The sequence below is a fragment of the Oryza glaberrima genome, chromosome 2, assembly GCF_000147395.1.
Source record: "Oryza glaberrima chromosome 2, OglaRS2, whole genome shotgun sequence".
In the NCBI taxonomy this organism is placed as follows: Eukaryota; Viridiplantae; Streptophyta; class Magnoliopsida; order Poales; family Poaceae; genus Oryza; species Oryza glaberrima.
This window is the reverse complement of record NC_068327.1, coordinates 178477-202508: the sequence shown is the minus strand read 5'-3', so window position 1 is coordinate 202508 and position 24032 is coordinate 178477. Positions and strand designations below refer to the sequence as shown.

General features: G+C 40.2%; 4 protein-coding genes across 5 annotated transcripts; 3 read left to right on the top strand and 1 right to left on the bottom strand.

Annotated features, from left to right (window-relative positions):
- Nucleotides 1–127: 127 nt before the first annotated feature.
- LOC127763023 (MADS-box protein SOC1-like) lies at nt 128–5997 on the bottom strand. Of its 2 annotated transcripts, XM_052287593.1 has the most exons (7): nt 5459–5993; nt 2110–2191; nt 1543–1604; nt 1336–1435; nt 1085–1126; nt 694–735; nt 128–562 (listed from the first exon to the last, which is right to left on the bottom strand). In XM_052287593.1, exons 1-7 carry the CDS (start codon nt 5764–5766, stop codon nt 383–385), a joined length of 816 nt encoding a protein of 271 aa, XP_052143553.1. In that variant the 5' UTR covers nt 5767–5993; the 3' UTR covers nt 128–382. The 2 variants fall into 2 exon arrangements, with proteins under 2 accessions (XP_052143553.1, XP_052143554.1); XM_052287594.1 differs by lacking the exon at nt 694–735 and having other exon boundaries at nt 5459–5997.
- A 6199-nt stretch (nt 5998–12196) lies between these two features.
- Nucleotides 12197–16812, top strand: LOC127764005 (uncharacterized). Its single transcript, XM_052288809.1, has 6 exons — nt 12197–12763; nt 14116–14772; nt 14927–15409; nt 15686–15858; nt 16147–16330; nt 16439–16812. The coding sequence occupies exons 1-6, from the start codon at nt 12290–12292 to the stop codon at nt 16526–16528; spliced, it is 2061 nt and encodes a 686-aa protein (XP_052144769.1). The 5' UTR covers nt 12197–12289; the 3' UTR covers nt 16529–16812.
- Nucleotides 16813–19003: 2191 nt separating this feature from the next.
- LOC127762709 (ferredoxin--NADP reductase, leaf isozyme 2, chloroplastic) lies at nt 19004–20652 on the top strand. Its single transcript, XM_052287182.1, has 4 exons — nt 19004–19615; nt 19709–19787; nt 19860–20327; nt 20410–20652. Exons 1-4 carry the CDS (start codon nt 19130–19132, stop codon nt 20475–20477), a joined length of 1101 nt encoding a protein of 366 aa, XP_052143142.1. The 5' UTR covers nt 19004–19129; the 3' UTR covers nt 20478–20652.
- Nucleotides 20653–20871: 219 nt separating this feature from the next.
- Nucleotides 20872–24017, top strand: LOC127762710 (60S ribosomal protein L9-like). The gene is made up of 3 exons (XM_052287183.1): nt 20872–21340; nt 21811–21933; nt 23643–24017. Exons 1-3 carry the CDS (start codon nt 20972–20974, stop codon nt 23727–23729), a joined length of 579 nt encoding a protein of 192 aa, XP_052143143.1. The 5' UTR covers nt 20872–20971; the 3' UTR covers nt 23730–24017.
- The last annotated feature ends 15 nt before the right edge of the window (nt 24018–24032 follow it).

Sequence of the window (24032 nt, the reverse complement as noted above, 5' to 3'; positions counted from 1 at the left end):
GCTGATTCAGTTTAGTTAATCATATATCTGCACACATACGGATGCAAAGAATCAATAGGATAGGATTTAAAACACAATACAGATACGCATATCGAACGATCGATCGATTTCACTGCATCCATACATATGTATGTTGATACATATATATTCTTCAATCTCAAGATATCAAGTCTTTCAAAAATGCTTATAGAGATACAAAGTGTATGTATGAGTTTATAGAGATGGGTGATTGTTGTATTCTGAGTTCCTGCGTTTGTACTGTATTTCAAAAAAAAAACTATAATTGTTACGTTATTCAGTATTGTAGCTTAGCTGCCAGCCGGACTACATATACAGAGTTTTCTTGATTGGATAGATGAAGTTAGCCAGCGCTGCTCGTTCATCATATCGATCCCGGGCGTCCGATGACCAGATCTGTCTCCACGTCCTCCATCATGCGCCGATCATCGTCGTCGCGTACGCCGCCGCCGGAATAATCCTCATGACGATGAACATCATCATCCGCCTGCTTATTCTTCAGCTCTCCCACAGACGTCGACCATGGCGATGACAGAGCCTTGCACTGCATATATAATTACATATATAATTCATCGCGTGCGTGACTCCATCTGTGTGTACATATATATCTTCGCATTCAATTTGGAGTTTTTCAATCACATCAAAGCATGTAGCCATGTATATATATACGCACACCTGATCACGGAGTACCATATTCTCCTTCAAGAGGTTCATCTCCTGCGTGCATGTTTTGTGTATATGTTTGCAAACAAATTAAACACGCATTAATAAAACACACATGGACATATACAGTATTGATCGATCTGTTCCAAAAACTACAGTCTATATATAATGCGTATGGATGAGTACTACAGTTTCTAGATGAAATTCATGTTTCTTCTCCACTATTAATTCTACTATTCTAGTGTACTTAATTAGGATATATATCAGGTATATATATATATATTCAGATAGTAAAATATGTTTGTGTCAGCTGCTAGGTGGAGATTATCTAATCATTCGATGTAATTAGTAGATAGTAGGGATATATATACAGATTCAGACCGGAATGCATGTATATACGTACCTTCTCCCTGAGCTCCAAAATCTGATCCATCAGCATCTTTTGCTGCTCACAATAATTGTTCCCACATCAAAACAAAATGGATAAGAGATTTCAGAGATTTTTTTTTCTTGATGAAATATAGACTCGGAGATAGATCATGTCCTTATAATCATATATAGCTTGAATCGATACACACACGAGCCAAAAAAGGCAAACTATATGTAAGCAAATAAGCAATCGATCGAGATGAGATCCAACATATATATTTATACCTTCTTTTGCCTGATGCTACATAAGCTCTTCTCCAGCTGCACTTCAAGCTCTTGTAGCTCCTGCACTGAACACGACCCCAGGCCTTCCCCCAACAGCTTACTGTATGCGTTTATGTATGTGCATTAATTCTCAAACTACCCCAATATATAGTTAGATTGATAAATATCTAATATAATTAATCATTTGTACTATATATATTTAGTCACCTCTTGTAGCCCTCAATTGCTTCTATCTTCTTTCCCAGGGTTGTAGCCTCCGATCTCCACTTCTGTGAAAATAACGCGCATACCCAAACACAATTAATAAGTAATTCCAAGTGAAAACTATATATATTATATATGTAATATATACATTTCGTGCATTAACATACTCAGTCATGCATCTTGTGCTAATCGATCATGCATATATAGAATAAGCATGATGTTTCATGCATGATCTTCAGTCAAAAACAGTTCGATCCCATCATATGGTATCCCTCCTAATTAATACTCCGTTTCGAAATGTTTGACGCCGTTGACTTTTTAGCACATGTTTGACCGTTCGTTTTATTCAAAAAAATTAAGTAATTGTTAATTCTTTTCCTATCATTTGATTCATTATTAAATATATTTTCATGTAGGCATATAATTTTACATATTTCACAAAAGTTTTTGAATAAGACGAACGGTCAAACATGTGCTAAAAAGTCAACGGTGTCAAACATTTCGAAACGGAGGGAGTATATGTGCATGCGTGATATTTTAGTACTTAAATAGGACGAATAAAATTTGAACCTGGACGCATGATTCCTCTCCTTCTTCATGTGCAGATGAGTTTTTTGTGTGGTTCAGGTAGCGATCGATTGTCCTCTGCAAGCTGGCGATTGAAAATTATCAGTCAGTTTGGTGAAATGTGTAATAACAGAGACGCATGCATATATAATCTCCTAACATATTACAGCTGATGAAATCAATACCATCATGTAAAATGATGAAGATCACGTTTCAAATAGGAAGCAAATTAACTGCATAAGTACACAGATATAACTATAAGAGCATAAATATAACCCATTGATCATTTGCAAAAAAATAAAAAGCGTCACGTATGTCTTTGTTCAAAAATCCAAAATATGCATGATCTCACATGTTCTGTGATCAAATAATGCACCCAGCAGTTATATATAGCACATTTGTTTTCAATAGTGCATGGAAACAAATGAAGGGATTGCTTAATAAAAAATGTCTTTTATTCACAAACAAATCAGTTTAGAAAAAAAATGATGAAATTAATGACTTGTGCAACCTCAGGATATATATCGGTATATTTATTCATGTTGATCTTCATATATAAATTAGTAATACTCCCTCTAGTTTCAAATATAATTAATAATATTGACTTTCGTTGTTTCATCTTTGACCACTAATTACTCCTGAATATAGTTATTATATGATTAATGAAAGTTTTATGCTTATATTTAGGATATTATATCCTTCGATAATATGGCATATTTTTTAGTATTCGCAAATATGTTATTGGAAAGACGATCGAGTGGTCAAAGTACAAAAATGTATAGTGATTGGAGTATTTAAAAATGGATACATTACCAAGATCCTTAATTAGTTCAAATTGTTCGATCGCAAAAAAATGTTAATTATATATAATGCAAGAGTAAACAGCTCAGTTTTGAATGAATTCAAGAATAAAGAGAATTGATGCGTTATCGATTACACATTTAGTTATAAATAAATAGCATTTAAATTTGTTGATAAATCTTTTTAGGTGTTATACAGTGGTGGAGCCACAGCGGGCCCAGGCCGGCTTACTTGGCTCAATAAGATAAGCTAGGTGACCTTAATGAAGATATTATAAAATGCACTAGATATTTTATATGTTTATTTTATCTATATAATGTCAAGATTAAACCATTAGTATGTCGTTCAAGCTTAATTGATCAGTTTATGCAGATCTCTAGCTATCGATCGAGCGAGGCAAAACTATGAATATACTTTTACTGATTTAGATCGATCTATTTAAAATTATCAAGATTGATATATAAAATTACACTGTAGTATAATTATTAGTATATATATCTTAATGCAAGAATATATAATTAATAGAAGTAGTCGTCCACTGAAGACATGTCCCGTATATATATGGTCCAAGAGAAGTTAAAAGCCAGAAATTAATAAAAGAGGTAGCGTGAGATTATCAAATCACCCTCTAAAGTGAAGATAACTGGAATTTTCCCATCAGTTATTAGTCAAGCTCTCGAATATAGATAATCAAAGGAGAATTATAAATTATATATAGTTATTAGCAGGATATGCAAATCATGTCATCCTACATAGTACTATTCTGGACTAATATCATACACATTTTCTGAATATTAATTGTACACCCTCCGTTCCAAAAATAAACCAACCTAAACAATAATGTGACATATCCACTTCGAGGTTTGTTTATTTTGAGGCGAAGGAAGTATGAGGTAGCTAGTCAATGCAAAAGGGAACAACATAATCAGCATGTACTCCCAGCATACTCACTGTATTTCATGGATTTTTTACATATACTTATTTATGTATGTACTCTCTCTGTCCCTAAATAACTCAAACCCTAACTTTCCAATAAGCTTTTTAAGGAGGGAAACAAAAGACCACAATGCCCTTAATTAATGTGGATGTTGTATTGAATGATGGGTAGGTGAGGGATATTGAAGTAATAAAATTTCTCGTTTTGCGGATAGGTAGTAGGTAAGAAGGTAGAAATTGATTTATTTTGCGACAAATTTAAACTCTAGAAGAAGTTGATTTATTTTGGGATCATCTGCAAAGACAAGTCTCTTTTGTTACTTTCTCGGTTCCAAAATATAAGAAGTTCAATTTATAGGTTCAAATTTTGTATCGCAATTTAAGGATTTCCACACTGATTTTATAACTTCCATCATTTAATGATTACACAGACAGTCATATGGTTTTAAAGGGAATATCTATAAGCTGTTTAAAAATTGACAGCTTAAGTGAATGAAAGAGAATCTTTTGACCTAATATTATTATTTGTTAAACAACTATAAAATATTTATATTTTGGAACGGAATAAGTACTTTAATTTGTTTTTTTACAAAGACAATCGGACTTCTACTTCTAGTTCACTTACTCCCTTTAAACTAATAACAGAGTTCATCTATTATTTGTGTTGGGATGTTAAAACTAATTAATAACACGGAAGTTAAACTGTATGTCGTTTTAATTATGGTTGAGGGTTTGCAGACATTGCTAACAAGTAACCGCACGCCATATATATACGGTTGACACGCCGATGTACGTATAGTTCTACGTATAATACTCCTACATTAATTGGAACAAAATCGCACAGCACATTTTCTTAAAAAATCGTCGTACATGCACTAAGTGAGATTGGAGAGATTTTGAGGGTAGAGGATTTAAAGATAAACAAATTCAGGGGAGGGGATGTGTGCTAGTTAATTGCATGTATATATATATGTGTGTGTTTATATTATGAAATATCTAAGAAAAATATTTGTGATATGTTTGATCTATATATTAGGATCAATGGAGTTAAGGAGTATCAATGAGTGGATTTAAACCAAAATGGAAAGCTAACAGAAGGGACCATTATATACATAAACTTCAATTCATCTCTTTAATTAGTTATTATATATGTGATGGTAATTTCGACCATGACTTAGCCTTTAGTTCATTAGTCTGCATATACATAGATATATATATGTCCACTCCTACTAGTACTAGTTAAAATTAAGAAGTCGTAATACATCTACGTACATGTACGTATAAATAAGTACAATCGATAAGAAGTACATATGTACTGTTTTCCTCCTTTTTCAATATAGATAGAAGAGCTCAAGAAAAGAAAATAAATTTAGGCAGCGAGGGGGCGGCCATTATCGTCTACACAGTACACGAAGAAGTACACGTATGTGTTTGCTATATGAACATATGTACGGGTCAATAAAATCGAAAATACTCCGAATATATTTCATGCTCGCATGCATGCATGTATAGTACTGGAGTATTAATTAGGAGTAGTAATAACAAATTAATTAAGTGGAGTAAATAAAGTAAGTAAGTAATTAGATGGATGTGAAAGAAAGAAAAGGTTAATTACTCGGAGGAGGCAGAAGCGAACTGGTAGAGGCGGCCGCGAGGGGAGAAGACGATGAGAGCAACCTCGGCGTCGCAGAGCACCGACAGCTCGAACGCCTTCTTCAGCAGCCCACTCCGGCGCTTCGAGAACGTCACCTGCCTGCTCGTCGCGTCCTCGATCCGCCGCATCTCCCGCCGCCCGCGCCGCCCTGCAGATCTCACCTCCACCTTCTTCCGACTCGCCTCCGCCGCTACCTGCACCACTGTCGTCGTCGTCTCCTGCTGCTGCACCCCTCCTCCGCCGCCCACGCCTGCAGCCGCCGCCGCCATGAGCTACCTAGCCTCTTGTGCTTCTTCAACTCAACTCTCAGCTACCCAGCTGATGGATGGATCTAGCCTAGCTGCAGCTGGTAGTCCATAGATCGATGAATGGATTTGTGGCCGGGGCAGACAAATCACATCAGCTTAATTTCTCTTCTTATAATTATAATAAAAAAAGGGTACTCTAGATGAGAGCAAGAAAGAAAGAAAGAAAGAAAGAAAGAGGAGAGAGGTTAATTTGTTACTTAGAAAGGAAAGGCTCCAAGGATGACTCGGGACCACAATTATACTGCCAACACCTGGCTGCCATCATCACCCTTCACCCCATATGCCCCTTTCCCATTTTTCCCATTTTTATTTCACCATTTTTGGTTGCGCCTGTACGACCTTTCTTGTGGTACACCGTAAACCGCTAGTTTTTATCGTAAATAAGGCGCCGCAGTTTATGGTTTTCTCTCAAGAGACGCTGTCACAATTTTTATATAGTAGTGGATGATGGCTATAGTCATCCTAATTTTGTAGAGTCATTTTCTTTTTCTCTTAGTTCAGTAAATCCTAGCTTGTAAGGCTTAGAGACGGAAAGATGGTCTGGAAAATACCTTACACATGTATAGAGATAACACTTTGGTGATGAGTTAAAATCAAGTGGAGCGGCGCTACACCATACCAATATACAATACCAAGCAACCTTATTTTATATATGATAATCTTCAACTAATTCATTGTTATTTATTTTGTTTACCACAAAACAAATTTTAAAAGGTTAACTGTTGTGATAATTAATTAAGGCAACTAGACAAGACATGAAGGATGGTAAGTGTAGCGGTCAAGGAGTACATACTGTACGTATGCGCAAAATGAATCGTGTCCTATATAAATGAAATTAAATGCCCATACCATAATATATTTGCTCAGTTCAGGTACATATATGAAAGGTCAAAATAATTAAGTTAAACACTAGGTAAGTTGTAACCAGCCTTTTTAAACTTATTAGTTATTATAGTACGAATTCTTAAATACTAATTGAACTGCTCTATTTTGTTTTTCTTATTTTACATACAAGTTGCCGTGGGACGAGAGCTAGCTTACTTGCCACACCAACACCACTCTTAACTATAACTACTCAGCCGATAGTATTTGTCGACTTGTTGCAATCAAATTAAACAATCTAATTACTAAGATCGAGTGACATATGGAGCATGTATTTATGATAGTGCGCGGAGCCAATTAATCATGTGGTGGATCCCATATACTCCCTCCGTTTCAAAATATTTGACACCGTTGACTTTTTAAGTATATGTTTGACCATTCGTCTTATTCAAAAAATTTAAGCAATTATTTATTGTTATCATATCATTTGATTCATTGTTAAATATACTTTTATATACACATATAGTTTTACATATTTCATAAATTTTTTTTAAATAAGACGAACGGTCAAACATATGTTAAAAAGTCAACAGTGTCAAACATTTTGAAACAGATGGAGTAGCTAGCAAAATATTTATATATATTACTACCTCCATCCCAAAATGTTTGACGCCGTTGACTTTTTTAAAAATGTTTGACCGTTCGTCTTATTCAAAAAATTTAAGTAATTGTTAATTCTTTTTCTATCATTTGATTTATTGTTAAATATACTTTTATGTATACATATAGTTTTACCCATATCACAAAATTTTTTCAATAAAACGAATGGTAAAATATGTTTAAAAAAATTAACGGTGTCAAACATTTAGGGAAGGAGGGAGTAATTGTTTGGTGGATTTTACAGCGGTTTTCACCAACAAACAAGCGTTGGTTACTGTGAGGAAAGGGTTACCGGACCTAGCAGTGACACGGTCACCAGAGTGGTATCACCATTGACACCAACCATGCATGCATGGTAAAACCAAGCGGTACCATTACAAACACAAGCCAATATAATCGAGCTAGCTGTAGGGATCGATGTGTGACGCAACATTGGAAACTGCTCGTCTACTTGTCTGCTAATTGGCGTGTGCAAACCATAGAGACTATCAATGTATATAATGCACAGTAAAATTATAATTCAAGATGGATAACACCAAAAGCGACAATAGCCACCGGCCTTCACTACTACATGAAAGATTTTTCCGTGCGGATAGAATAGATTTTCGCGTGCGGAGCTTCCACCCGTCTGGAAGGGTGCATCTGCGAAAATCCCGATTTTTTCGTGCGGGTGACGCACCCGCACGTGAAAATCGATTTTCGCGTGCAGGCGCTTAGACCGCCCACACGGGAAAATAAAAAAACAAAACAAAACAAAAAAACAAAATCCACCCGCAAACCCTAACCTAGCTGCCGTCAACACCGCCACCGCCGACGCTGCTGCCTTGCTCGAGGCCCGTCGTCGTCGTCGCCGCCACCACCATCCGCGGTCGCCGGCGACGGATCCGGCCTCCCCACCGGCCACAGATCTAGAATGTGGAGGCGTAGGGGAGGAGAGAGTCATATCAGATGTCCGGGTATCGCGTGGTCGCGCAGTGGGCGCAGAGGAACGCCGTCGCCGACGAGGACGTCGTAGGCTGGCCACCGGCGTCGTCGAGTCGTTGTCCCAGCGGTGGTAGGCCGCCGATCCGGCCTCCCCGCGGCGGCCGGCGACGGATCCGCCTCCACGCGGCGGCCAGAGACAGATCCGCTCCGCCGCCACCGCCGCGCTCGCCGATGTCGCGGCTGCCGCGCCCGCCAATGCCGCCGCCGTGGCCACGCCCGCCGATGCCGCCATCTCCGCTGCCCTAACCGAGGGCGCCGCCGTCGCCGAGGAGGGGAGGAAGGATGGGGAGGAGGAGAGGGAGGATGGGAGGATGGACAGGAGGGAGGATGGGAGGAATAATGGTAGCGTACATGATGGGGAGGACGGGAAGGAGGATAAGAGGGAGATGGGAGGTTGGGCAGCGCGTGGGTTGGGCTATTTTCGTGAGTGGATCACTTAATTAGCAAGCCCGCACGCGGCTTATTTTCATGTGCGGGTCTGTTAAGTGACCCGCACGCAAAAATTGATTTTCCTGTGCAAGCGACGGCCCAGGGCTCGTTCCTCATTTTCCTGTACGGTTGCACTTATGGTCCGTTTGGAAACAAAATGGTTTGGTGTCTAGGAAAATCTTGCATGTACTGGTGCTTGAAGAAACAGTATGATCATGATGTGTAGAATTAACATATCATGTGTGACGTCTCAAAAGAAGTACTCCATATACGGTAATGCATGTTAGATGCAGAGATGTGCATCAATGATATATGTAGACAGCCCTGCATAGAAAATGCGTTTGTGCTACACTATAGTTGTACTTATACTAGTTTGGGGGCACCGATCAATGTGCAAGTGAGCTGCTTAATTTGAGTGAGAAATGAAGGGAGCACGACGCTTGTGTTTCTACCACTGGCTCCACGTGTCGACACACTACTTGCTTGCGCTTGCCCGTTCGTACGAGGACCAGGTGGCCTCGTACGGACACATCCACTCATGCGCCGACACGTGGAAGACCTGGGCCCACCGCCATCAAAAGCCGCGGGGGGACCTCCACGTGGACCATCTTGCAGACCGAGCCTCGTACTCCTTCCGTAAAAAAAAAAAAAGTAAACCCTGAATTTTCGTGTCCAACTTTGACTGTCCGTCTTATATAAAATTTTTTTATAATTCGTATTTTCGTTGTTGTTAAATGATAAAACATGATTAATATTTTATGCGTGACTTGTCTTTTTAATTTTTTTCATATTTTTTTCAAATAAGACGGACGGTCAAATATTGGACACGGAAACCAGGGTTTGCCTTTTTTTGGGACGGAGGGCGAGCCAACCAAAATCTGATTTTTCTTTCCCCCTCCTTTTTCATTATTTTTCAAAGAAAAAAGATCACACATCTGCCTGATTTGTCAGATTCCACACCTATCCTACTTCAAACTAGCAATAATATCCATCCTTGTTCTGCTTTCCTGCTTGCAAGTTGATCCTGTTTCAGTTTCCTAGCTTCATAAAAATATAGTGCAAACCAACTCTCATGGTTAGCTTTATCGTTGAATTAATCAAGTAAGGTCTAAACCGAGACTAATGGTTTTGATGAGCGCGCCGTGGCGTCTAAAAGAAGAAATGACGTGTTGAGTATATTAACCATTCATGCTTCCTTGTCCCTTTAGAGAAACAAGGGGCAAGAAGACTAGGGAGATGGGAAAGGGAGGTGTGGCCCTTATCATAAAAAAATCATATTGGAAACTCACCCACCCTAACTAACCTAAGGTAACACAAGTAGGTCTCTTTAAAAGCCGATCACGAGGTTAGAAACTATTTCTTTAAAAAGTAGGGAGGATCCACTTGGTCCAATTGGATCCCTTAACAAAACTATGCTACCAGACAATAAACTTTTGGAGATAAAATACTAGATATATGCACCCAATAACATTACTTCAAGCTTTCAAAGTGCAAGTTTCCTAGATCCCACAAAACCTATTTGATGAATATACAGTGTTTATCTCATACTAACAGTATCCTATAATATACTTCCTCCGTTTCATATTATAAGACTTTCTAGCATTGCTCACATTCATATATATGTTAATGAATATAGACATATATTGTGTCTAGATTCATTAATATCTATATGAATGTGGGCAATGCTAGAAAGTCTTATAACCTGAAACAGAGGTAGTAAGAGATTTTGACTAACAAATGCATCGCCAAATTTCTTATATTGTGGGACAAAAATGGAATGTAGCTAGCATGGATACATATTAGATGTTACACCTAGAGGACACGCATAGAGAGCACACAGATTTGTGGAGGAGTTTTGTAGGATCCAAATTATATAGGACTTTCCTTTTTGGTCATTTGAAACTAATGGATTAGAGCTTTCCAAATGCTATAAAATTCCTAAGAAAGGGCTAAATGCATGTAAGGTTTGGAGAAAAGTTAGAAAGAACTCAAACCCTTTGGAAAGCTTTCTTCGAGCATATCTCTCTCTCCTGGTTTCTTGTGTTTCTCATACGGTTTATTGAAATGACCATTCATGTATTTTTCCATGTTTTGCAATTACAATTCTATCAAGATTTTGTGTTTTTCTTATTCGTTTTGTTTTCTCAATCCAGTGTATAAAACGAGCTCTAAATGTTGTTATAACCATATAAAGTAAGTACCAACAGACTGCACTAATTCGATAAGATAAAATGATTGATTTGTGTGGAAATACCCTGTCCTTATGTATATTTATTTCCTAGACACTTGTAGGCTAGCAATCAATATTTTTTATTTTTCTCCTTATCACTTATATGTGGGCCTCAAGTCTATTTTTTAAAACTTTCTTTTTATACTGGGTTGTCATATGGACATCATGTAATTAAGCCAAAACCACCCTAAAACAGCCATGGATTTGTTTTGTATATAGTTTTTTAATACTTGGGAAAGCGAGCTATAGGGTATCTAGTTTTGCGGAATTGCTCAATCCCGGGCGACCGGCGCGGGGGGAGCCGGATCGGGCGCTCCCCCATGTTCGCTCTCCCCCCACGTGACCCTGTTGGGCCCCACCCACTTCTCCCTCCCCTTTCTCCACAAAAAGATGTTTCACCTAGTGTCCTCACAATGTTTCACTATGTATAGATCTAATGTTGCAGTGAACGAAACATTCCATTGCAACAAAAACCCACATATTTTGGAAACTCTCTATTAAGGGAATTTGGCTTATTTTTTGTTCTACCAAAAATGTTTCACCTAATGTACTCACAATGTTTCACTATGTATAAATCTAATGTTACAGTGAACTGAATTATTCCATTGCAACAAAAAACCCACATATTTTGGAAACCCCCTATTAAGGGAATTCGTTATATTTTTTTGTTCCACCGAAAAATGTTTCACCTAGTGTACTCACATTGTTTCACTATGTATAGATCTAATGTTGCAGTTAACTGAAACATTCTTTCGCTATTTGCTGAAACATTGTTTTTATATAAGGTGAAACAACACCCGATTTAAACGAGTGAAACATTTTCGATCTACTTTGTGAAACAATTCCGATATACCTGGTGGAACATCGTGCAACATTTAAAAATAATTCAATAATAAGCTAATTTTTTTTCGTCGGGATATACCCATGTGTGGTCTTGTTTTGAAGATTTAGTTGCAACGAATTTAATGGTGCAATCGGATCATGATTTGGATAAGTAATTTAAGAGAAAAATCAGTTTAAATTAGTTTTACACGTAAATCGGGCGTTGACGTCAATTTTAACCCGTTTGCATCGGGCGCCCGAGCCGGAGGCGTCACCCTAGTTTTGCGGTGGAGGGGTACGAATTAGACTGGGTCAATAGTTGAGGGAGTTGCAATGACTTCATTCTAACGGGCCTGCACGTACGCTACAGTAGTGCGTAAGGAAGCTACAGTCCAGTTCTGGCCCAGCCCAGCCCATGTAGAAGAATAAAAGGTGACATCTTTCCTTCCTCCCTCGCGGGCGGAGGCGCTCACACGCAAAAACCCTAAAACCCCAGTCTACCCTTCCTTCCCCGCCGCCGGCAGCCGGGACATCACCATGGCGGACGCCGTGCAGTACCGCCTCGAGCGGATGTCCGACGAGCTCGACGACCTCGAGCGCCGGGGCCTCTTCACCCGCGCCGAGCTCGCCGAGGTCGTCCGCCGCCGCCGCGACTTCGAGTTCCGCCTCCGACGCCGCTCCCCGCTCCGCTCCGACTTCCTCGACTACATCGCCTACGAGCTCCGCCTCGACGCCCTCCGCGACCTCCGCAAGCGCGCCATCATACGCGCCACCCCCGACACCACCGACCACGATGCTGACGCCACCGACAACGACAGCAGCAAGAAGAAGAAGAAGAAGAGGAACAAGGGCAAGGCCAAGAAGTGGAAGAAGTCCGTCTCCGACATCGCCGGAGTCCTCCGCGTCCTCGACATCTACAGGATGGCCACCGTCAGGTACAAGGGGGACCTCGACCTCTGGTTCCGTTACCTCGAGTTCTGTCGCGACAAGCGCCATGGTCGGATGAAGCAGGCAAGTCTCCCCCGAACCTTCCCACCTTCCTGTCTCATCCTGCCCATTCTTTCTCCATACTATGTATGATACTGCGGCATTGCCTTGTTCAATCAATTTTGTTAGCTTTTCTACATGCGGCTCTTGATTGATGTAGCAATGGTTTAGTACTGATTACTATATGTCGCCCTTTCATTTCTTGGCCACACCGTAGTGAGTGAGGGACACGGGCAACCAACTTTATTCACTTATTTATGAATGCATAGGTTCATTTCATCTCTTTGTCTCTGTTTGATCAATAAGAATTTTATTACGGTTGAAGCCTTCTTGTGCTCTGAATTTAAGTTTGGCATTGAGTGAAGTCGCATGACTCGCATTGTGATTATCGGGCAGCAAGTTAGGCCATACGTCTTGCTGATAGAAATTTATAGATTACGTTGACAATTTCACATGAACTTCTGGTTGTGCATCAGAAATAATACGCTATAAATAGTTGAATGCTGAAGATAATAAAGTCATGACCCCACTTATCGTTGAAATTTATTTTTTTTCCTGGGCTTTTTACACTGAATAACCATTGTCTGGTTCATGGTAGATTACCGCGCAATCCTGAATATGACATAGGCTGCACTGGTGTCACTGGCTATGCGTCGCGAAAACGGTATGAGATTACACTACAGTGCTGCCACTAAACAGACCCCGCATCCAGCTATCACTGGAGCTGTTGTGTTGTGCACTGTTTGTTAAGGTGGCGGTGGGGACATGGTAAGCCATAGAAAAAAGAAATCGTTCAATGCTCACCAGTCCAGATCCGGTAAACGTTAAATACCAGGCATTAACCTATTGAAGGGTAAGACAGAAAAGCTGTAGTGTAAGCGATTGGTTTTATGTTTCATATGGAATTAGTTGTTTAAGTTTTCACAACATTCGAGCTAAGAAAGAATAAGGACTTCCCCAGTCCAGTGTGTACTTGTTTGAGATCTGATTGTGTTCCGAAGGCTACTCAGTATGCATAGAAATATAGTCATAACTGGCAAAAGGTTGGAGCTTTTGAAGTTTTTGAAATTGTGTTTTTTTTCCTTTTGCAAATATATAATGTGGCCAGAGCTTGAAAGCTATTTAGAGATGAAACTTTTCTTTTCTTTTTTTTTGGTTCTTGGATGTAGATTTCATTTTAAATCTTAGTATGAGTTGATGCCTGTTTGTCCTTCTTTTGTTGTGTATTTATGTGCCCCATTTCATGCCTTTTTTGTTTGAACTTCTCCTCCGATGATATGTAAACATGCGTATATATATTTTTGGAAGGCTAACATTGAATTGATCTCACTATTTACTAAATTTACATATCTCATGTTCATTGTATTATTTTTCAGGCTCTGGCACAAGCTATTCGTTACCACCCCAAGGTTCCTGGGCTCTGGATCTATGCAGCAGCATGGGAATTTGATCAGAACTTAAATGTTGCTGCAGCACGTGCTCTTATGCAGACTGGTCTTAGATCTTGTCCAGAATCAGAGGATATGTGGATTGAGTATCTTCGCATGGAGCTTACCTATCTTAACAAGCTTAAGGCTCGAAAGGTTGCTCTTGGAGAGGATGTGAAGACACTGCAAAAGAAGAATAATGATGCAAGCACTTGGAAAGAGGAAAATAAAGAACTGTTCATGTCACTGAATGAACAAGATGAAGGTCCCGAGGAGTCTGGCTCACAGGGAGTTGCTTTGGAGGGGAAGGAAGACCTATTCTGGCAGCAAGGGCTGCTAATCATTCAAACCATATACCATGGTGCTACAAAAGCTCTTCCTTCAAGCTTAACCTTGCGGAAGAAATTCTTAGAGATATTGAATAGTGTTGACCTAGCACATTCTGACGAACTGAAGGTAGAGGTCATGGATGACCTGAAGAAAGAGTTCTCTGACAGTGAGGACTACTGGGATTGGCTTGCTAGGCTTCAGCTTAGTGACTCAACTAGTTCCAGTAATTTGAATAGAATGGAAGCTTTATCAAATAAACTGAATAAATCAATACAGGTAAAAACTCATTATTTGGTTATTTTTATCTGTCACTCAATCTTGCCTGCTTTCTTTGGGAGAAAAAAAAGGTTGATTAATGCAACCTGCCCTAGACTTACGAATAATCAAACTCAATATTTAAACATTTCAAACTACGTTTTTTGTATTGTAGGTGTATGATGAAGCTGTCAGGAGGTTGCCAACTTCCAGAATGTATTCCCTGTATGCAAAATTTTGGATGGGTGTTCTGTTTGCTGATACAGAAGATTCCATCTCATTGTTTCATGGCGGTGAATTTGATGCTTCAGGGTTCACTTCATGTATACTGAAAGTCTATCTAAATGCCGAATCAAGCGGTTGTCTTACTGAAGATCTTGCTTGCCAATATGTGTCTCTTTATTTGAGACTTGGAGGTTTGGAGGAGGCACCTGGAAGATTAGAGGAAGCTAGGAATCTTGCCAAAAAGCTCTGCAATGGTCCTCTTTCACATGCTGCGGATTTGTGGAACCTGAGAGCATCTATTGAGATGAAGTCACTTGCTACTTCTACTGGCATTTCTTCGTTCAGCAAGGAGAACTTGAGTTCTCTATTTGATCTATTTAATGTTGCACTTCCAAAGTTACCCATACCTGAGGCTGAGGAATTGTGGCACACGGTATAGACCCTTCTCGATCTCTTTTACTCTCATGTGTTATCTCTGAACTTGTTTCACAAAGTTTTATTCTGCTCCTCTATTTTCACTGTGATTATGGTTCATCTTTTCTTTTGTTGATTTGTTTCTTTTACCTTTAACGATGCAATGTATTTATATAATAGTTCCATGGATGTATTAATGTGTTTGACTGCTTGTACTAATTTCTAATATCTGTAATGGGCACAATGCATTACTTCGTTGCATATTTGTTCAAAAGCTTGCTGTAATTCATTTCAGGCCATGAAATTGTTTTCTCATGAGAAGGTTTATTTCGAAAAGCTGGTGAAATGTGCAATGTTATCATTAAGTTCTGCTGGTGGGAATGATTCTGGAGCTTCGGTTTCTTCTGCTATTGTTGGATGGATTTTACAAAGAGATGGTATCAAGCAAGCTAGAAAGATGTATAAGAGGTATGAACTTTATGGTCCTTGAATGAAATATCACTGTAATATTGTTCATTGCATGAATTGAATTTGCTTTGCTGCAAGATTTGGAGTTTTTGTCTATTAGGCAAGTAGTGTTGTCTTTGAAACTGAGCGAAGCGTGCTATGAATTTTCATTGCACATTCCATGTTTCAGATTCTGCCTTTTGTGTATGAACTATAAGTGCACATAGATTCTTCTAGAAACATGTGCGGGAATCAATTCATATGTATTGTTTGAGTAAGCATGTTTCTGACACCTCTGCATCGATGCAGATTTCTGGCTTTACCACGTCCAAGCTTCAAGTTCTTCCAGTACTGCATAGAGTTGGAAACAAACCTTGCATCAATCGGAAACCAAGACAGCCTTGTGAATGCTCGTAAGCTGTATGATGCAGCGCTCGATCTCTATCCCCAGGAAAGAGAACTTTGGAGGAACTACTACAACATGGAGCTGAAGGTGAGATCCATATCGCTTGTTTCCTCATCCGATTGTTCTTTTAATCGTGATTAAGTTCCTTATCTGTATTTTATTTGCTGACATTACATTGAAAATGCACATGGGCAGTTGGGAACATCAGAAACAGCAAATGCTATATACTGGCGCGCTCGTAAGGTGCTCGGTGATTCCAGTGCCCTGGACATTCCCCACAGCTAGCAATGTGTGACTTGTGTATCATGCAATATCATTTTTGATCTGATTTGATTACTTTGTTGTTTAAGCGTATCAAGTCAAGTAGCGCGGTGGAAGAAAATTTTGGCTAGTCTGTCTGTTGGATTTGTGTTATGAGCCCCTAACTAGGGTTAAAATTTGCATGCTCTGTATGATTGCCGATTAAAAGCTTGTACAGATACGGCGATAGTGGCCGATCCCCGAAACATACTACTAGCTATTGGTGTTTGTGTCAATTTAGTTTGTGCCAAGCTTGCCTTGACAAAGAATTTATCATCTACTAGTCCAGTTGAATGGTTAAGAGCTGACGTAGTGATGATGACGGAATGCATACTGCTGTGTTGGTCTGGAAATGCTCCAGCTTGTCAGGCAGAAAAGCAAAGTATCCAGCTGCACGGGGCGCCGCCACGTACGTGGGTGGCGAAGGGCACCCGTCCATGCCGCCGGGGGCCAGACACGACGGCGATGGCGGCTCCTAGTGTGCTCTGCAGCCACCCCACCATCACCGTGAAGCTCCTCCGGCGAGGACACAACATCGGATGAGTTTGTGCACAAGCGTCTACCATGCATGTTTAAACAATAATAATTCTGCACGATTATGATAATTCGATCCAACTAACCAATCGTCAAATCTTTCTAATTATTAACACGAGGTCAGCTTCTTTAGTTAGTAGACTTGTAGGTACATAAATGTTTACAAGTTGCTAAAACTAAAAAAGAAATCATACATGTAATGTAGAGTTGTTCTCTCAGTTAAAGTGAAATCTTAGTAATTTGGCGGTGCCGTAATAATGTAGTGTAGTTTTCAACAACCAAAAAAATCGTCTAACCAAATACATGTCATCCTCTTGTCTTCTAAAGGGCTGTATCTTTGATGCTTTCATACGAAAGGAGCATGATTTTATACGTAGTAGTGCTACACTCTTAAATTCATAGGAATTCTAAGGGCCCCTTTGAATCGTAGGAATAAAAAAACAGATGAATAGAAAAACACAATATTCTAACAGGAATACAATTGTAAAACAGAGGATTGCAAAACACAGGAAAAACACAGGAATGACCATTTGATTGGACCACAGGAAAAACGCAGGAATCAGATGAGAGAGATAGACTCAGAGGAAATGTTCCAAGCGGTTAGACCTCTTGCTAACTTTTCTCCAAAATGTGCATAGGATTACACATTCCATAGGAATTTTAAAGGATTAGATAGGATTCAATCCTTTGTTTCAAAGGCCTTCATAGGATTTTTTTTCCATAGGATTGAAATCCTCCAAAATTCCTACATTTTTCCTACAAATCAAAGGGGCCTTTAAAATCAGTAGCTAGAGATGTTATATTCTACTTTTGAATGGTGTAGTTCATATAGACATTAATTAATTACATACTAGTTCATATAGATGTTTGTATTTGATACGGAGTACTTTAGTTGGATATGGTTAAGAGGGAGATAGAGACTTGTCCTGTAACCGTGAGTCTTTCTCTGTTTAAATTTCAAAACTTATCGGTTGCTTGCCTATTGGTAGATGTTTTACTATTATACTCTCTCCGTACTTTAATATATGACGCCGTTGACTTTTTTGACAAATGTTTAACCTTTCGTCTTATTCAAAAAATTTATGTAATTATAATTTATTTTATTGTGATTTGATTTATCATCAAGTGAAGTTTAAGCATGACATAAGTATTTTTATATTTGCATAAAAAATTTGAATAAGACGAGTGGTCAAACGTTGGTTAAAAAGTCAACGGCGTCATACATTAAAATACGGAGGGTAGTATTTATTAACATTTTTTTAAAAAAAATAAAATCGTAATGGACTGAATATGTAACTTCATCTGCTTAGAATATTCATCAGAATGGAAGTAGACAGAATAAGAGAAAAGGCCCATAAACAAAAGGCCGGCCCTATCACCTATGCGCCGAGAGGTGGAGCTCGCCGCAGGCGGTGGCTGTCGTGTCGCCTGCCGCCACCGCCGGACCTCCCTGTGACCTCGTGAGCCGTGGCGCCTGGAGGCTGGAGAGAGGAGGGGAGAGAGATGGAGAGAGGGGAGATGGAAAGGGAGGAGGAAGAAGATGAGGGAGGGAGTGTGACATGTGGGGCCCACGTGGGTCCCACTTTTATTTTTTATTATTTGATGTGTGAAAATGACATGTGGGTCCCACGTGCTTTATTATTTTTCCGGATCGAATTGCCGCGTAAGCGCTACGTCAGATGAATACGAGTTAAATTAGCCACGTAGGTGCCACGTCAGCCAAAACCGCCGAGGGACCTTGTTTGCCCGGTTTTCGTAAGTTGGGGGACGGGTCGTATCCGGTTTTGCGGTCAAGGGACGAAAATCGGACTGTGCGACAAAAAGAGAGACCCAAAGTGAACTTATTGCTAGGCTAAAATTGGGTGGCCCATGATCGAAAAGTACTACTACTAAGTAGATGGAGGGAGGGAGGGAGGGAGGCGCGCACGGGCACCACAAGCTCGTCACCTGCTTTCTCTTCCACTCAATCCAATCCTCTCTCTCTCTTTTCCAATCTCAATTACTACAATCCTCTCCTCTCCTTCCTTTGTCGCGAGTCACAGGCACACAGACATGGCCGCCGTGAACACAGTGTCGTCGCTGCCCTGCAGCAAAGCTGGCGCCGCCGTAGCCGGAGGAGCTCCGAGGCCGTCGACCTGCTCCGTATTCTACCCTCCTCGTTGCTGGTCCAAGCGAAGCAGCGGTAATGGCGTGCGGGCGCAGGCGTCGACGACGGAGACGACCGCAGCGCCGGCTGCGGAGGTGACTACTAAGGTGGAGAAGGTGTCGAAGAAGCAGGTGGATGGCGTGGTTACGAACAAGTACAGGCCCAAGGAGCCGTACACGGGGCGGTGCCTCCTGAACACGAGGATCACCGGCGACGACGCCCCCGGTGAGACGTGGCACATGGTGTTCAGCACCGACGGCGAGATCCCCTACCGCGAGGGGCAGTCCATCGGCGTCATCCCCGACGGCATCGACAAGAACGGCAAGCCCCACAAGCTCCGCCTCTACTCCATCGCCAGCAGCGCCATCGGGGACTTCGCCGACTCCAAGACGGTAACTAGCTAGTAGTGTTTTTCTTGCTCCATCGATCTCAACCACAAGACATGAGCTAACTAACATCGACATCGTCCCTGATCGATCGATCAGGTATCGCTGTGCGTGAAGAGGCTGGTGTACACCAACGATCAGGGAGAGATCGTCAAAGGAGTCTGCTCCAACTTCCTCTGTAAGCTAGGAGTCTGATCATGTAATAGCAGTTAGATTGTACTTGTGTGCTAATTAATGGAGTATAATTTAGGTGACCTGAAGCCTGGTTCGGACGTGAAGATCACGGGGCCAGTGGGGAAGGAGATGCTGATGCCCAAGGACCCCAACGCCACCATCATCATGCTGGGCACCGGCACCGGCATCGCGCCCTTCAGGTCCTTCCTGTGGAAGATGTTCTTCGAGGAGCACGACGACTACAAGTTCAACGGCCTGGCGTGGCTCTTCCTCGGGGTGCCCACCAGCAGCACGCTGCTGTACAGGGAGGAGTTCGAGCGGATGAAGGAGATCGCGCCGGAGAGGTTCCGGCTGGACTTCGCGGTGAGCCGGGAGCAGACGAACGCGGCGGGGGAGAAGATGTACATCCAGACGCGGATGGCGGAGTACAAGGACGAGCTGTGGGAGCTGCTCAAGAAGGACAACACCTACGTCTACATGTGCGGCCTCAAGGGCATGGAGAAAGGCATCGACGACATCATGATCGACCTCGCTGCAAAAGACGGTACTGTACTAGTACTTCTTTTAATCTCCATCTCTATTCGATTCCTAATTACTTTCTTTCTTGCATTATATACTGTATGTAGGCATCGACTGGCTTGACTACAAGAAGCAGCTGAAGAAGTCGGAGCAATGGAATGTGGAAGTCTACTGATGGACGCGCGCTGTTAATAATTAATTAATCCCTTTTTATCTCGATTTTCATGCATGCATGCGCAACCTGCATACGCCATCTTGTTGTACTCGATCTGATCTCATCTGATGAGATGCATGTAGATATTATACTGACGATTCGTCGACTATAAAGTGGTTTCCCATTTTCTGCTGTATTTTGACAACTTTAGTGTCCCATTTATTTATTATATATGCGCATGTGAATTAAAATAACTGGGCTGCTGCATTACAATCTACAAGTCGCGAGCGTGTTGATTGGGCCCATCCATCATCATTGAACGGCCCACCAGAAAGCCTAGGCCCAATATGGCAAAAACCCTAAGGCCGTGTGCGTCACCCACCTATATAAAGCGGAAAACGCCACTCGTCTCCTTCTTCCTTCTTCTTCCACGCCCCGCATCGCCGCCGCCGCCGCCGCCGCCGGAGAGGGAGAGAGAGAGAGAGAGAGAGAGAGAGAGAGATCGAGAGCAAGAGATGAAGACGATCTTGGCTTCGGAGACGATGGAGATCCCGTCGGGGGTGACGGTGCACGTGGCGGCGAAGGTGGTGACGGTGGAGGGTCCCCGTGGGAAGCTGACGCGCAACTTCAAGCACCTGAACCTGGACTTCCAGCTGCTGGAGGTGGAGGGGGTGAGGAAGCTGCAGGTGGACGCGTGGTTCGGCACCCGCCGCACCATGGCCGCCATCCGCACCGCCATCTCCCACGTCCAGAACCTCATCACCGGCGTCACCAAGGGCTACCGCTACAAGATGCGCTTCGTCTATGCCCATTTCCCCATCAACGCCTCCATCACCAACTCCAACACCGCCATCGAGATCAGGAACTTCCTCGGCGAGAAGAAGGTCCCCCCCATTACCCCTTTCCCTTTCTTTCTATTACCATCTACCAGCACGTACATGATTTCATCCTACGCGCAATGTATTTTCTCCACTCCACGATTACACGCCTCTATTGATTCATCTCAACTAGTAGCTGCAAATATTTAATTTATGCCTCACAGATTGCCTGTTTAGCCTACATTCAGCTTCGGATTGCTGCTCTAGTTAGTCTTGCAACACAAAATGCTGATTCTTCTGTTAAAAACACATTATTAGGGATCACTTGCACATACATAATTTCTGCCATGCTTCAATATTTCTCATATTTGTTCTACACAACATAGACATGTGGTTTAGACTCTAGAAAAGCAAATCATTCTCTGGCCTTCAACATTGTTTTTTTCCCAATCTGCTGTCACATTCATTCAGTATATAGCTTGGAAACCACAGATAATAAAAAATGTTATGACATCCTTCGTTTCCTTCAATAATAGGTGAGGAAAGTGGACATGCTTGAGGGTGTGACAATTTTGCGTTCTGAGAAGGTCAAGGATGAGCTGGTCCTTGATGGCAATGATATCGAGCTTGTCTCCCGTTCTGCGGCACTGATCAACCAGGTTAGATTTCTTGCACCCCTGTCTCTCTTAGCTCTGTGATGTGTGCTATGATGATCCTGTAAATCACAATGCTTCGTTATGTCAGACTGTTACTACTTTAATTTGCTGCTGTATAATGGAGTAGGTGTTCTGTGTGCATATGCTTTAAGATTCTGTATATTTCTTAGAGTTTGTTCATGCTTCCCAAATCTATCTATTATATAATTAAAGGAATAGAAAAAGAAGCTTCCACGTGCGCTCTCATGGCTTAGAAATTCTCACATTAATCGGAGAAAAAGAAAAAGCAGAGTCCATATAGAAATACAATTTAGAAATAGCTGAAATTCGGAATTAAAAAATAAGGAATATTAGAAGAGGAGACTAGGGTCCATATAGAAATACAATTAGGAAATAACTGAAATTCGGAATTAAAAAATAAGGAATATTAGAAGAAGAGACTAGAGTCCATATAGAAATACAATTAGAAAATAACTGAAATTCGGAATTAAAAATAAGGAATATTAGAAGTAGAGTATAGAGTCCATATAGAAATACAATTAGGAAATAACTGAAATTCGGAATTAAAAATAAGAAATATTAGAAGTAGAGTATAGAGTCCATATAGAAATACAATTAGGAAATAATAGAAATTTGAAATTAAAAATAAGGAATATTAGAAGTAGAGGATAGAGTCCATATAGAAATACAATTAAGAAAAAAAATAGAAATTCGGAATTTAAAAAAGAAATACTAGAAGTAGAGTATAGAGTCCATATAGGAATTTAAAACTAACTAAAATTTGGAATAAACATAATAAAATTAAAAGTAGAGTCTAGAGTCTGTATAAAAATACAATTTACAAATAACTAAAATTCGAAATTAAGAAAAATATGGGAAGAAGAGTTTAAGGTCAATATAAGAATACAATTTATTAGTAACTGAAATTCGAAATTAAAAATTAAAGAATATTGAAAGATGAGTTTAGAGTCCACATAGAAATACAATTAGAAATAATAAAAATTCAGAAATAAAAATAAATAATATTGAAAAAAAAGCATAGTCTATATAGAAATACAATTTACAAAAAATTCGGAATTTAAAAAAGAAATATTAAAAGACGAGTCTAGAGTCCATATAGGAATATATATAATTTACAAATAACTAAAATTTGATATTAATAACTAACACATATAAAATATAATATGAAAATTCAGAAATAAAAATAAATAATATTGGAAGAAGAGCATAGAGTCTATATAGAAATACAATTTACAGAAAATTCGGAATTTAAAAAAGGAAATATTAAAAGACGAGTCTAGAGTCCATATAGGAATATATATAATTTACAAATAACTAAAATTTGATATTAAAAATAATTAATAACTAACATGTATATAAAATATAATATGAATATTACACATATTGCAAAATTTAAAATTATGTTGTCATTTTAATATATTTGAATAATATAATGAGAAAACATATATGCTATTATATGATAGAAAATATAATGATGCTAGCCGGCGCAATCTGCGCGGGCTACCATGCTAGTTGGATGTATAACAACAGTGTTAAGATTCTGCTCCTACTTGACTTAAATCACCAATAGGTGGGGTGATATCTTTGCTACTCTGTGCTGCACGAGTCTCATCTTGTTAGGTGTCTTTACTACCTGATGCTTCGTTGATCTCTGTCCTAAACCATGTCTATTTCCTTTTTGCTCCCAACAGAAATGCCACGTCAAGAACAAGGATATCAGGAAGTTCCTGGATGGCATCTATGTCAGTGACAAGGGCACCATCACTGAGGACCAGTGAGCTGCGTTTCCTTACTAGCTGTAGCAAAACCTGTCCTAGAGAGAGTGCACAAGAACCTTTTACTGCTCTGTTTTTGAGTCAAATTACAAGGTCATTCGAGAATGAAATTTTGTACTACTGGGTTAGGATGTTATTATGTAATTGGAGCACGTGCTCCTATGGTATCCGTATTGTTTGTGAGAATGTTTCTGTGCTTATTTCTCTTGAGGGATCTTATTTACACCGTTGAAAGAACCTCCAACTTGGGTTATTATTATCTCGCCCTCGTTGGTTCTGCTGCAGCCTGAATTCCTAATGTTCCAT

What these genes read in the sequence shown, in the direction of transcription:
- LOC127763023 (XM_052287593.1), bottom strand. Translation starts at nt 5,766, where the DNA reads ATGGCGGCGGCGGCTGCAGGCGTGGGCGGCGGAGGAGGGGTGCAGCAG. An exon ending in GCAATTGAGGGCTACAAGAG is followed by an intron (nt 1,436 to 1,542) that starts GTGACTAAATAT and finishes AAACGCATACAG; the next exon opens with TAAGCTGTTGGGGGAAGGCC. An exon ending in TTTTGGAGCTCAGGGAGAAG is followed by an intron (nt 736 to 1,084) that starts GTACGTATATAC and finishes ACATGCACGCAG; the next exon opens with GAGATGAACCTCTTGAAGGA.
- LOC127764005 (XM_052288809.1), top strand. Translation starts at nt 12,290, where the DNA reads ATGGCGGACGCCGTGCAGTACCGCCTCGAGCGGATGTCCGACGAGCTC. An exon ending in AACTGAATAAATCAATACAG is followed by an intron (nt 14,773 to 14,926) that starts GTAAAAACTCAT and finishes TTTGTATTGTAG; the next exon opens with GTGTATGATGAAGCTGTCAG. An exon ending in CTGAGGAATTGTGGCACACG is followed by an intron (nt 15,410 to 15,685) that starts GTATAGACCCTT and finishes AATTCATTTCAG; the next exon opens with GCCATGAAATTGTTTTCTCA.
- LOC127762709 (XM_052287182.1), top strand. Translation starts at nt 19,130, where the DNA reads ATGGCCGCCGTGAACACAGTGTCGTCGCTGCCCTGCAGCAAAGCTGGC. An exon ending in ACTTCGCCGACTCCAAGACG is followed by an intron (nt 19,616 to 19,708) that starts GTAACTAGCTAG and finishes TCGATCGATCAG; the next exon opens with GTATCGCTGTGCGTGAAGAG. An exon ending in AGTCTGCTCCAACTTCCTCT is followed by an intron (nt 19,788 to 19,859) that starts GTAAGCTAGGAG and finishes AGTATAATTTAG; the next exon opens with GTGACCTGAAGCCTGGTTCG.
- LOC127762710 (XM_052287183.1), top strand. Translation starts at nt 20,972, where the DNA reads ATGAAGACGATCTTGGCTTCGGAGACGATGGAGATCCCGTCGGGGGTG. An exon ending in ACTTCCTCGGCGAGAAGAAG is followed by an intron (nt 21,341 to 21,810) that starts GTCCCCCCCATT and finishes CTTCAATAATAG; the next exon opens with GTGAGGAAAGTGGACATGCT. An exon ending in CTGCGGCACTGATCAACCAG is followed by an intron (nt 21,934 to 23,642) that starts GTTAGATTTCTT and finishes TGCTCCCAACAG; the next exon opens with AAATGCCACGTCAAGAACAA.